Source organism: Heteronotia binoei, chromosome 7 (assembly GCF_032191835.1).
Source record: "Heteronotia binoei isolate CCM8104 ecotype False Entrance Well chromosome 7, APGP_CSIRO_Hbin_v1, whole genome shotgun sequence".
Taxonomy (NCBI): domain Eukaryota; kingdom Metazoa; phylum Chordata; class Lepidosauria; order Squamata; family Gekkonidae; genus Heteronotia; species Heteronotia binoei.
Window position 1 is genome coordinate 71,834,641 of NC_083229.1, and position 14,819 is coordinate 71,849,459.

Sequence of the window (14,819 nt, forward strand, 5' to 3'; positions counted from 1 at the left end):
AAGGAATAGAGGGAATACTTATTAAATTTGCAGATGATACTAAATTGGGAGGGTTGCAAATACAGTAGAAGACGGAAACAGGATACAAGATGACTTTGACAGGCTGGGAAACTGGGCTAAAATCAATAAAATGAATTTTAACAAGGATAAATGTAAAGTTCTGCATTTAGGTAGGAAAAATCCAATGCATGGTTATAGAATGGGGGAGACTTGTCTTAGCAGTAGTATGTGCGAAAAGGATCTAGGGGTCTTAGTGGATCATACGCTGAACATGAGTCAACAGTGTGATGCGGTGGCTAAAAAGTCAAATGCAATTTTGGGCTGTATCAACAGAAGTATAGTGTCCAGATCACATGATGTGATGGTATCGCTTTACTCTGCTCTGGTAAGACCTCAGCTGGAGTATTGTGTTCAGTTTTGGGCACCACAATTTAAGAAGGATATAGACAAGCTGGAACAAGTCCAGAGGAGGATGATGAAGATGGTAAGGGGTCTGGAGACCAAGTCCTATGAGGAAAGGTTGAAGTTGCTGGGGATGTTTAGCCTGAAGAGGAGGTGGCTGAGAGGTGATATGATCACCATCTTCAAGTATCTGAAGGCCTGTCATATAGAGGATGGTGTGGAATTGTTTTCTGTGGCCCCGGAAGGTAGGACCAGAACCAATGGGTTGAAATTAAATCAAATGAGTTTCCAGCTCAACATTAGGAAGAACTTCCTGACCATTAGAGCGATTCCTCAGTGGAACAGGCTTTCTCGGGAGGTGGTGGGCTCTCCTTCCTTGGAAGTTTTTAAACAGAGGCTAGATGGCCATCTGACAGCAATGAAAATCCAGTGAATTTTGGAGGAGGTGTTTGTTAGTTTCCTGCATTGTGCAGGGGGCTGGACTAGATGACCCTAGAGGTCCCTTCCAACTCTGTGATTCTGTGGAGGTAAGGTAACTCCATCTCCCCTCCCCTGCCTGCTTCTCTCTTCCCTAATCACTCTGGCTCGCCTTTCCCACCCTCCTGCTTCCTCCTAACATTGTGTTGAAGCTAGCATGGTTCTGGGCAGAAGGTGGCAAGCCAAAAGTGGTGCTGATTGGGGACAAACAGGAGGCTGAGGGAGGAACAAGAAGAGGAGAACAGGGAAGAGCTGTTCAAATTATATTTTATTTGAAAGAAACATACAAGCAACATTAAGCACAGATATTTAGAGCTGTGATCACACATTGTGCATACCATTTTATTTTAATAAACTGAAGCAACAATGAAATATTTCTAGAGAATTTTTTAAAATAATGTAATAATCCAAACCACAAGACTATGCTTTCTTTTTCCAGTAAGCCACACCCTAGTAAATCATAACCTGCCAAAGCACATATTACTTCTGAATAGATTTCTCTTGTCTTCATCAGCCCAATTTAGAGGACCTCCTTTATGTTCATATCATAAGAGAACCACTCACAGCAAATGTCAAATGTGCAGGGGGAAAAAATAAGAAAATACATCTAGTACATATTAGATAGACCTCGAAGCAATGTAATAATGATTGCTGAAAATCCATTACGTCCCTTCTCATTTCACATCATTACTCTTGTGAGCTTTTTATATCCCATAAAATGGCTGCCAGGCAACTTGAATACTGCAGTAGATTTTTATTCATCTAGGCTTACACTGGAGACTTGATGCTAACAGTCTTCAGCTACTTGAACTCCCACTCAGTATTTGTTTTATTATTTCCTCCACAAAATGTTGCTTTTTAAGTTTTGCAACCTGCTGTATGAAGATTGTTCCTGATTTTCATGTTTTTTGCTCACAAACATTGCCCTTTCTGCAACTTCGATCTCTTTCAAATGCTTCTTTACCAGTGCAGATACAGCAACTCCCTCATTCATCACAGAACAACACCTAAGGAGTTCTGTTCACTTGAGTTGCTGCAGCAAAGCGTGCACACACACTGCATCTCCCAAGGGGCTGGGCACAGCACAAATGGCCTTAACTATGCTGTCACAATAAACTAAATGAGAGGAAGTCACAACAGGAGCTACCTGCATCACACAGGGAAGAAAATGAAGTCTTGTACACAAGAACTTCTAGAAGAGGCTTGGAAATAAGGAGTTGCCTTATGTCAATGCAATGGTCTATCTAGGCCACAGTTAACTCAACCACCTGAGGACCAGACACATTATTCACAGCCTTGGATCACTCACACTTCTGCTCCACGGGAATTATTAAGTAAAACTGTTTTGGGCTAAACCTGAGTGAAGTGTAGATCCACACTAAATATCAAAATATGAAATATAATAGCAATACTCAGCATTTGTGCACTACCCCTCCAATAGAAACTGCAATAAAAGGAAGCCCACAGAGATGTTAAGACATTTAAAGATGAGATGCTTTACAACAGATAGCATCTTGTAAAAACAGGATAAAATAATAAGATAAAACATTCAGGTAAATATAGACACATAATTGAAAGTTCATGGATAAAAAATCTTTCAAAGTTGTAGCTTACCTGAACACAGTTGTTCAACTTTTGTGTAATTTAAAGCTAATATATCATTAACCCATGCGATGATGTCATGTCTGCTCATAGTTTCTTGGGTTATAGAGGTAGAATACACGTTGACCGCCATTCCCCAACTGCAAAATAAAACAGATAGATAAGATGTATGCTGAACATCTTAGTAAACAGACAGCTCAGCTGTGATCTACGTTGGTACGATTAAACCACACTTGAGGTTCTCCAAGTTCATTGTAGCTCTTCCTTCTATATTAATATCATAATGAGGTATTCCAAAGGGCTCTCACTTAGAAAAAATCCAGAAACACACTTTAAAAAGTGCTTTTCTGCAGGAACCAGCTTTAGCTGAGGTCAGATTGGCTAAGACCAATGGAAGGGATTTACAGATTGCCTTTCCCCTTGCAGGCAAGCGTAGAACCATTCCTTCAGGCCTTTATGATGAGTTAGAAATTTTTCCTGAAGACTTCTGAATTGGATTCTTTAAGACAGCACCTGATGCTTGTTGGTTACCTTGTGGATTCATCCTATGTAATATTGTTTGGTGATTTTAATAAATCCATGGGGACTGTATGTATTTAATGTGGATTGGATTGGTTTTAATTTTGTACGCTGCCTTTAGCATCTCTGGATAGAAAGGTAGTTGATAAATATTCTGAACTAAATATTTACAGGACATTAGTTTCTATGCAGAGCGTCCAGGATTTGCCTTCTTATATAAAGGTTTTAGGAAGAGTCAATTAATCAAATAGCGTATCACCTTTTTTCAGGTTTTCTAATTAGGGAAAAATTAGTTGTCAGCCATACTCTCATCCCATTTTTCCCTGAGAAAGGCAAATGCTATTTTTTTGTCATTGCCTCTAGCATCTGACCAGAGCAGGATGGACATATAATAGTAGTCCATATAATAGTAATGCAAACTAAGAGGCCTACTACAAGCCCACAGAAGCTCTTCCTCACAAACACTTGTTTTTGTGTACACAAGAACTCATATTCCTCAAGAAGACATACTAAGAAATGTGTTAATTTCCACAATTAACCAGGATTTTTGGTTGTTAATGCCCGCAGGCAGTTTCAATACGCATACATAGGTCTACATAATTTTGTACCATTATTAACTACGTTCTTCACTGAGGACACTTCAGTTTATTTCTGCAGATGGGGCTACTCAGCATTTTAGAAGGCTATTTGTTTTTACTTTGCCAATAGGTTTATGCATAACACCACAAATGCTTTCATAAGGAGCAGACGCATCAACTAAAAGAAGATGCATCAACTACAAGATGCTGTAACCCACTAGCTCGTCTTCAGTGACACGTCTGTCCCATTGTAGTATATCTACAATTTCATACTTTTGTCAATATTTAAACACAGCATCCATTTTATATTATGTATGTGGCTTGCTAATATGGACCATGTTTATATCTGGAACTTACCTGACACATGCATTGGTTGGTTTGATGTAATATTACCCCTTTTACTTGAGAACTAGACCTTGTAGATTTGTTAGGATGCACTTCATTATTTGGGGAGTTTACCATTTATAGCTACAGAAAAATATACAAAGTTATCCCATTTTAAACTGTATTGTTTAATGTTATGCTATTATTTGCCTCAGGCAGCCTCTGGAAAATGCTAGACAGAAATCTCAGGGCTTATTTTAAAGAACTCCTGTTGCAAGGGTCTGGTGGCACCTAAACTCCAAAATTAATGAAATACTGACAGGTCATATTCTCATTCTCTTCTTGAGGATTTATGACACTGTGGCAGCATTGGTTTCCAATCACATCAACTAGCTTTCAATTATTAGTTTATCACAATCTATAAGGCCCAGGATTTTGTAGAAAATAGGACAAAGTACCTCCATATTCTACTGATAGACTAGGGAGGGCAGATATGGGAGATCCCATACAAGAGTTATACAGGTTTAACTAACTACTGTCTAGGTTTCTGGAACCATTCCATGTCAAAGCAACTTGGGACTCTTCTCCTTTGACTTCTTCACCACATTAGGGAATCAGCCAAGAAAACAAGATGCAAGGCTGTTATGGTTCTCTGGCTCTCAGTCCACTGAGTATTAGTTATTCAACTGAACTCCTAGGAGCCCTGCCTGAGTGACTATGCTGGGTTGTAGTTCCTCTGCCTAGAGGCTGTCTACCTACGTTACAGCTAGGCTGCAGATCTTAAAGCAATTATCATAGCTCAAATCTATAAATCTATCCTTGGTGTCCCATTTCATTTCTTTCCAGATTCTTAGCAAAATTATTGTGGTGTGACACAGGGGTCCACATTCTAACATAGAAGATTCAAGGCTTAAATATGCTGAGTCATGAAGTTTACTGTATTCAATAAAGTGCTGTCATTCACTGCCTCTCAGCCTAAACAGTTTTGCGAAGGCTAGAAGAAATATATAAATTGTAAATAAGCCTGAGCCCTAGCGCAAGAAATCTGTATCAGGGCAGCTTGTTGTATTCCCCAAAAGCTGAACACATAGACAAATTTGACAGAGAAATCTTCCCATAATTTTTTTCTCGGGGGGGGGGGGGTGTCTTCCAAAACAAAGCACATGCTACTAGAGCAACAGCTGCACAAGAACATATTTGAAGTCAGTAAACTGTAGTTGAACAATAAAATCAGAATGAAATGTATATAGTAAGAAAATTGCACGCCTATATACACATCCTGAATCAAAAGTACTTTTACTTGGTAAGTATAGCAGGATTGAGCCCTGGCAGACATTTGTGAGAAGAACTCTACAACCATTGTAGTTATAGTTTGCTCTGCACTTTCATGGTTGAAGTACCATGGTTGCAGAATCCTCAAAAAGTTTTCACAGTTGGGACTTTTCCCATTGATATCAAAGGGTCAGGGCCAATGTATGGGAGAAGCCACTCTCAGTTCACAAATGAAGTACAGAACAAACTCACAGAAGTAAATTGGCTTTTTTTTTTTACTTTAGAGAACAATGCTGTGAATTAGGAAGCTGTGGTAGGATGCGGCCTAGCAACAATGAAGCATGACAACAGATTAGATGGACAAAAGGGAGAAAACCTCTGAACTATGCAACAGACTTTCCCAGAGATCTCCTGATTGTCAAATGATGTGGCCTGTGTAGATGCCACTAGTGCCAACAAGAAACTGAAAGTCACTGGAGAAAATCACTGCAGCTTTTCTGTTGTTCTCATGTTTGCAAACTACTGCTCAGGAACAGAGTAGGAATTCTGATTTTATCTAGAAGACAGAGTACTCAAAACAGAGGCATACTCCTGTCACAGAAAAGCTATCCATTTTGATCCTGCATCCTGGCTGGAATGCCTAGTTTTCTACCTTTTGAACAAGCAGGGCTGGCCCTGCCACTAGTCAAACTAGGCAACTGCTTAGGGCGCTGGCCTTCTGGGTGCGCCGAATTGGGTGCCCCCATGTGACTCAATGAAGGAGGTCTCCCATCCAAATACTTGCCAGAGTTGGTCCTGCTCAACTTCCGAGATCTGACAAGATCAGGCTTGCCTGGGCTATCCAGGTCAGGGAGCAATTTCAAGTTTTATGCTTTTCATTTTCCCCACTATTAATCTGTTTTTGAAAAATGGTTATCAGTGTGGGGGGGGGGGCAGAAGTTAGCCTTGCCTAGGATGCCAGACAGTCTACGACCAGCTCTGTGAACAAGAACAATTAGTGAAGCAGAGAAGCTCAATTTCACAATAATATTGTACTACTTTATATGAAGTATTACTCACAAGCATGTGTTTATTCATATAGTTATTGAATGCCATATAGTTATTATACATCTTCTCCACCCTCCTTCTCAGGCAGCAGTTGCAATTCTACCTGACCTTTATGAAGCTTTTATTTATGGGTGACATCACCCATCACTATCACTGCTTTATGGCAAGCATTTGCAACAGGATTTTCCTGTGTAGATAAGCCAATCCAGTTTGCAAAAGATTGCTGAAGTAGAATGGCAATGCAATATCCAATAATGTGTGGATGCCACCACGAAAAAAAACCTGCATCTCAATAAAGTAACAGTTTGCTAAAAACAGTTGCTCAGTATTTGCATAGAAAGATCATTTAAATGCTGTTTATTCATCATTTTAGAAGAATGGCAAGATTGGTCTGAGACAAATTACCTATTGATGGTTTTCATGTTATAATTCTTAAGTATTGACAAAACAGAAATGTTTTAAATAAATATAATTGTCAACACTTAAGAATCTCATCTTCTTTCCTTAGATTTAAGGTGGCAAATGGTGCAAGTTGCAAGGATATAAATTATAATAGTCCAATTAACAATGCTAATTACAATAAAAAGGTAAAGGTAGTACCCAGTGCAAGAACCAGTCGTTTCCGACTCTGGGGTGAGGTCACATCGCAACGTTTTCACATCAGACTTTTTATGGGGTGGTTTGCCATTGCCTTCCCCAGTCATCTACACTTTCCCCCCAGCAAGCTGAGTACTCATTTTACCGACCTCGGAAGGATGGACGGCTGAGTCAACCTTGAGCCGGCTACTTGAACCCAGCTTCTCCCGGGATCAAACTCAGGTCATGAGCAGAGAGTTTGACTGCAGTACTGCAGCTTTACCACTCTGTGCCACAGGGCTCTCAGCTAGTTACAATAAAACAGATTAAAATACAAAATTACAAATTTAAAAGAACTCAAAATTTAACACACAGGATCAACACACTGCTGCATCTGCACAAACAATTAATCCTCCACCAAACGATCTCTGAAACAAGACTGCCTTACATGCCTTCCTAAAGATAGCAAGTGAATAAATGATATTTTTTCACTCAAATAAATTACCTTCAACAATCTAAAAGTTTTTATTACACAGCTAGAAATATACCAATGTAAAAGTAGAACATTGAAATATATATGGACAGTTTTAGCTGCTGAAAAACACCTTGAATATGCAAAACTGGGGCCAACTGATTAAGGAAAGATATTCCAAAAGGATCACTGTATCAGTTCTTGCTACCAATCTGTATTCATATTAGACTGTATATGGTGGCAGCCTAATAAAAGCTTGGCTTTTTACAAAAGATTGCTGGATTAGAGCAAAGATCCATCTAGTCAATCCAACATCTTGTTTTCCACAGTGGTCAACAAGATGTCTTCAGGGAACCCATAAGCAGTGAATGAAAGCAACATCTTCCCCCTTTGGTTGCTTCTGGCTACTGATGTTCAGATGGAGGTCTGAGTCCCCCATCACAGTTAACAGATCTATCCTCCATTAATTTGTCTAGTTCCTCTTTAAAGCCATCTAATTAGGGCTCTAAAGCGGCAGTGAGTTCCAGAAGGTAATTATGTGTTAAGGAAAGAAGTACTTACATCTGTCCTGAATCTATTTCAAGGACCTTGAGTTCCCTTCTACAATACAGAATAAAAAGTTTACTTTTTCAATACCATCTCATCTCGCCACTTAGCTGCATCTCCTCTAAACTAACTCATTAGCCTTCGAAACGCCTTTGAAGCATCCAACTTCTTAGTCCTTCCTTGTAGGGAAAATGCCCCAGCACCTTGATCATTTTCATGACCCTTTTCCAGCTTTATGATATCCTTTTTTGAGATAACATGATCACAGTAGTACACAGAGGCATGCCATAGATCTATAGCAGAACATTGCAAGATTAGCCATTCCATTTTAAGTCTCTCTCCAATAATCCCTATTTTGTCTTTTTCACTGCTGCTGCTTTCATAGGGTCACCATGACTCTAAGATTACTTTCTGATTAGTTAGCTAGAGCGGGTTTGTTACAGTTCTGGCTGGGCTCATTAATGTTCTTACCCACAGGTTTCTAATAGTGTTCAGTTGATTCATATTTGGGCACTGATAATGCCCGTTGGTCAGCAAATAAGTTACATTTTCATCTATATAGAATGTTCTCAGGCCTTATTATTTTTTTAAAGCTCAAAATGCTTTTTAATCTTTGTGTTGTGTTTTTCTCAATCTGGAAGCAAGTACCTTCAACATGAATCACAGATCTGCCAATTAAACTAAAATGCAGTGCATTGGTTAACCAGTGACTGAACATATAAAACAAATAGCCCATGATGATTCAGAGAATAACCATAAAGTAGTAGAGAAATAGTTACAAAACTTAAGAATCCAAAGGAAAATATGAACTGGAAAAACTTTAAGTATTAGAGCTAGCCAACAATAGTGGCATTCCAATAAATCTTGGGAAACCCTATTGTGTGATGTACATTAGAAGACTAGGTAGCATAAAGATATTTCTGCTTCCCCTTCCCTGAAAGGCCCTACAACCTCTCCCCTTTTCCAGATTCCATTTCTCCTTCCCATCCACCAGCTAGCCTACCTTTGTTTTGCATTCAGTGTTCCCTCCTGGCAGCCACTACCTAGGAAAACTATGATCCAGTTGGGCTGGGTTGACAATGGGCCTGGACCCAGCTGCATGGTAGCAAACCAGCAAGGACTTCCCGGGGGGTCACTTTCCTATTTCCCATTCCCCATACTATTTTCTTTTTCCTTATATCTGCATGCCCCATATCCTCCCCCTTCCTGGCTTCCATCTCTCTTTCCAACCCACCAACTACCCTATCTATTACCTGCCCCCATCTTCATCTATATTTATTAGTTTATTGACTTCATTTGTATTATACTTTTCTTCATAATGGGGACCCAAGGCAGCTTACACCATTCTTCTCTCTCTCCTCCATTTTATCCTTAACAAGAACCTTGTGAAGTAGATTAGGCTGAGTATGTATAACTGGCTCAAAGTTACCCAGTGAGTGTCCATTACAGAGTAGTGATTAATTCCTGGGTCTCCCTGTTCCTAGTCAGAAACCATAACCACTACACCACACCAGCTTTTCATGGGTGGCTGCTGTTCAACAGCCACAAACAGCCAATCCAGGATGAGTCATGCAAGTAGTGTGGTATCAAACCACCTAGTGCTTGCTGCCTTGCCTGGCCTCATGTCATCTTCCTCAAAAGCCAAAATACCCCTGGAAAAAACCCTGCTCCCTCCCACCTAAATGGTGGTCCAATATAAATGGAGAGCCAGTTTGGTGTAGTGGTTAAGTGTGTGGACTCTTATTTGGGAAAACCGGGTTTGATTCCCCACTCCTCCACTTGCACCTGCTGCAATGACCTTGGGTCAGCCATAGCTCTGCAGAGTTGTCCTTGAAAGGGCAGCTTCTGAAAGAGCTCTCTCAGCCTCACCTACCTCACAGGGTGTCTGTTGTAGGGGAGGAAGATAAAGGAGGGCGGGATATAAATCCAATATCATAAATATCATCACTGATAGAAACCAAGGGCTGAAAGCTGACCATACTGTTGTGGCCACCTAGTACCCTCCACAATGGCCACTGAGTTCCTTGATGGTACATGTACTGCTTCTATTATTGGGAACAGGGATTAAAGCCCCAATGCCTTAAAAAAAATCCTGATATTTCTGCAAACCTGGATCTTTTTTCCAGTTTGTAGAAAAATCTGTCCAGTCTGTTAATGGCTCCAGTCTCCAGATTTAAGTATCCGCAAATTTAATCACATTGATAATTAAATAAACTGTTGATGAACAAGCATCTAGAATTGCCTGAAGTACATCCATATGTTTAAAAAGTGATTCGCACATTACAAAGTCCTCCTGGCCACCACAAAGACTTTGGATCACACAAGTGCTGCGAGTTCCAGGTTTCCAGGTGTGTATGAGCCTGATTCACATCAGGACTGTAGTGCATGAGGCCGTCAGCCTTCCCCTCAAATGGCCCTGGGGAACTGCTACTTCCCCTGCTGAAAAATAATTATAGCTTCACCTAAGTTTCCCAACAGAGCAATCAGCAGCTCCCTGGGACCATGTCAGGATGGGAAAATGGGATGGGAGGAAGGCTGAAGTGCCTTCGCCACATGTAACATTTATATCAGTTAATGAAAACAAACAAGAGCAAACACTAAAATACAAACAGCTGTCTAGGGCAATAAAAGTTGCAGGTAAAAACAATAGCAATAATAAAACCAAGCAGATAAAACCAGTACCCCATTAAAACTTTCAATTATAAAATCCAGGAAAAAAAACAAATAAAAATAACACAACCAGGAGCCAGGACCATTGTAAAAGAATTATCCCACTAAGTTCAGCTCACTTCAGGAAAAAAAAAAAAACACTTCACCATTCTCCAGAAGATCAATGAGGAGCCTGAATGGGCTTTCTGGATCCCAAGAATGAGGGCAACAGCTTAAAAAGTCTTCTACTAAAAGCCCTCCAACCTCACCTCACTCAAAGTATGGAGGTCGGCTTCAAAAGACTTTAAACTAGCACAGGTCCATATGGACAAAGACAGTCTTTGGCACAAAGCTATATAGCGCTTCAATAGATCAAGAATATCATTTTAAATTGAGGCCACAAACAATGTGATACCTTGCAAATGGGCAAGATCAACACTCCCCTTACAACTGCATTCTCTGTTGCAGTTCCCACCTTTTTGGAATGACCTTCCTGAGAAGGTCAGGAAGGCCCCTACATCTTTCTGCAAACTGCATAAAACACTGTTGTTCAGGATTACATCTCTATAAAGGGAATAAGGATAATGGAATGGAGGGCACTTTTATAAAAGAAACAGGATTATAGACTTTTCCATTGTTCATTGCATTCATCCTGCATTGTTTCTACTTTTGCAGCTACATTTTTTTTTTGCACTGTCCATGACATATCTTGCCAGGGATGGTTCAAGCTATTTGTGCAGTCCATCTTGAGTTTCAGCAGTGAATGCAGGCTATAAGGAAAGGAAAGGTCCCCTGTGCAAGCACCAGTCATTTCTGATTCTGGGGTGATGTTGCTTTCACAGCATTTTCACGGCAGACTTTTTATGGGGTGGTTTACCATTGCCTTCCCCAGTCATCTACACTTTCCCCCCAGCAAGCTGGGTACTCATTTTACCGACCTCAGAAGGATGGAAGGCTGAGTCAACCTCAAGCCGGCTACCTGAAAACCCAACTTCCACCGGGGATCGAACTCAGGTTGTGAGCAGAGCTTAGGACTGCCGTACTGTAGCTTTAACACTCTGCTAGTGTAGAGAGAAGATCCCTACAGTGCACACCCATTAACATTTTAGTTGCTGCATTCTGTGCCAAATGATGAAGTGTTTCCAAAGGCAAATGCATGCAGAGCCCCTTACAGTAGCCTGTTTCAAGGACTGGTTGTAGATTGAAAGCCATCACAAAGGTGTGCCTCTCTACTTCTGCTGCTTGTTTCTGATAATTCTTTCTAAGCAACGTGCTTGGTATTGGGGTGTTAACCACAATTTAAACTGTTAATGGATGGAAACAAATTGCTTTAATTGCTCCAAACAACCATTTTGCTGGTTGTCTTCTGTGATGCAGTAAGTTTTGTTTTTCTAAGTTTTCTTTTGCACTACACATTCTCCAGCTAAAAGGGCAACAGCAAATATAGAATTGGACCTAAAGCTCAAATGAAATCTTTTACCAAAGCAGAATGAGTTTTCAACACTGGTGCAGGATCTCCTATAAACTCTATATCCACAATTTTTTTCTTGCTGATTAATATTTATATTTTCCTGAGAATACAAAAGAGATGGGGGGGGGATCCCATCTCAATCAAGTTAACAGTACTGCCCACTGAGTGAGAGAAGGCTAAAATATGTCAAGCATATTTTTATGTCTGATTCTAGTATACTACCTTTCTATACTATCAGTGCAATCCTAAATAGACTCGCACCTTTCTAAACTGGCTAACTTTAATGGACGTAGAAGAGTGTAACTCTGCTTAGGATTGCACTGCAGATACGCCATCTAAAAGGTACTCTTTAGCAAAGCAAAACTGAATTGTCATAGGTACTAGACTAGACAGAGTATAGATAGACAATGGGTTGGATTCAGACTAAGTTTTCTGTTGCTGCAAGGCACATCTGTCACTGGAAAAGAACACTCCCCCTCCTCCTGGTGTCCACTGATCTCCCTATAATGCTGTTCCTGGGGCCAGAGGACCCTAAGGAACTGCATGAGAGACAAATCAGGGTCTGCAGCAGGCAACGGGAATTGGTGGAAATTACCCTATCCCTTCCATTTATAACAGATAATATAGTCTTGATCCAATCCATTTTTCCAATATTTGGTAAAAGTGGTTAGACACTCATATACTGTACTTTGAGTATGTTTTCCTGGCTCAAAATGCAGCGTATTCAAGCCACTTTTACCACCCTTGGAATGTTTGTCTTCACCACAACAGAAGTCAGTTATGGCAACCAATGAATAGATATTGGGGAGGGGTTGTGGCTCAGTGGTAGAGCATCTGCTTGATATGCCAAAGGTTCCAGGGTCAATATCTGACAACTCCAGTAAAATGGATCAAGTTGTGGGTGACGCAAACACTCTCTGTGTAAGACCTGGAAAACCACTGCCAGTATGAGTAGACAATACTGATTTTGAGGGACCAGTGGTATGATCCAGTATAAGACAGTTTTGTGTGTTCATAACATCAGGCAGTCCTCTAGTAATTTCTGTCATGATGACAGAATTACAAGAACAGAGGTTTCCAGAGAGGAATTAATGCCAGTGTGAATGGGGAAAGAAACACTTTTAAACAGATGGTGGTTATTATTACTTATTCCAATTTCAAAATGCCAACTACTTCATGGGCAGGGAGGAGGGACAGTGAGGATGAAGCAGAAAGACAAGAGAAGTGTCAGCTGATTATGGAGATTCTTGCTGCCCTCAATCAAAAGCCTGAGAGAATGGCTCTGCAGAATTGCATTAGGTCCCTGACTGAATTTGGCAGAGAGTTCTACTAGGTTGGGGCTAGGACCAAAAAAGTCCTAGCCCTCGTTGAAGGCAGCTGGAAACTTTGGGCCAGAGACAACTACCAGGTTATTATCCTAAGAACACAATGCCCTTCCAGGGACATAACAGAGAATAGTCCCATAAATATATTGGTCCCTGACCACTCAATGCCTTATAGGTCAACACCTATACCTTGAATCTGAATCTGTAATACATGGAGCCAGTGCAGCTGGCATAGCACAGGTTGTGTATATACCATCTGTGACATTCCCATCAGGACTTTCCCATCAGGACCACATGCTGGATCAGTTGGAGTTTCCAGTCTCAAGGGCAAGCCACCACAGAGTGAGTTACAGTAGTCTAATCTGGAGGTGACCATTGCATGGATTACTGTGGCTAGGTCGGGGCATGATAGGAAAAGGGCCAATTGCCTTGTCTGGGGCAGATGAAAGACTGCTTGGCATTGTATGTAAGGCAGGCCTCCTTATTCAGGGAGGCATCCAAGATCACACCCAAACTCTTAACAGATTGTGCTGTGTTAGTGGTGTCCTGTCAATAGTGAAGGATATTGGCTGTTTATCTCATTACATATACTAAACCCATCTTCCACTATATTTTAATGTATTTTTTCTAATGGCAAACTAGAATGATGTATATATTTATGTTACATGTTAAAAGGTAAATTAGTTGGACAGGAAAAACTTGTGACACAGAGTGTTAAAGCTGCAGTACTGCAGTCCTAAGCTCTGCTCACGACCTAAGTTCAATCACCGGTGGAAGCTGGGTTTTCAGGTAGCTGGCTTGAGGTTGACTCAGCCTTCCATCCTTCTGAGGTCAGTAAAATGAGTACCCAGCTTGCTGGGGAGAAAGTGTAGATAACTGGGGAAGGCAATGGCAAACCACCCAGTAAAAAGTCTGCTGTGAAAACCTTGTGAAAGCAACGCCACCCCAGAGTCGGAAATGACTGGTGCTTGCACAGGGGACCTTTCCTTTTTCCTATTAGCAATAGAATAATTAACAGACATTCTCACATTCTGACATGTTACTGTTTCCCATGCTATTGCAACGCAGAGCAAAGGTTTTCTGAATTTGTTAATTTTACTATTCTGCTATTGGATTTTAACTTTTTACCACCTTGCATTCTAAACCCCACATGAAGCTATATGTAGCTCTGCTTACTGTACCTCATTCCTTGTCTAAAGAAGTGTGCATGCACACAAAAGCTTGAATAAAAGTTTGTTGTCTTAAAGGTGCTACTTGACTCCTGCTTTGTTCTACTGCTTCAGACCAACATGGCTGCCCACCTGGATCTAGATATAACTGGGTGTCATCAGCATACTGGTGACACCAAAGTCCAAAATTCTGCACCAACCGGGCAAGGGGGCACATGTAGATATTAAACAACATCAGGGAGAGAAGCACCCCCTGAGGGACTTCACATGTTAGGGAGCGTCTAGAGGACACACTCTCACCCAGCGCCACCCTTTGTCTCCAACCATGGAGGAAAGAGGTAAGCCACTGAAGGGCCAATCATCAAACTCCTATGTTGGCAAGGTAGTGGC

General features: G+C 40.8%; 1 protein-coding gene across 3 annotated transcripts in view; it reads right to left on the reverse strand.

The window, feature by feature from the left end:
* Positions 1-14,819, reverse strand: part of MAPRE2 (microtubule associated protein RP/EB family member 2) — a 138,227-nt gene that overhangs the window by 54,014 nt on the left and 69,394 nt on the right. For 2 of the 3 annotated variants that reach the window (XM_060243834.1, XM_060243833.1), the window contains one exon: positions 2,494-2,621. The exons of the other annotated variant lie outside the window; for it this stretch is intronic. In XM_060243834.1, coding sequence (XP_060099817.1) covers positions 2,494-2,614 — 121 coding nt within the window. In that variant the 5' untranslated portion in view covers positions 2,615-2,621. The remainder of the gene's footprint in view (positions 1-2,493; positions 2,622-14,819) is intronic. 3 annotated transcript variants of the gene reach the window in all.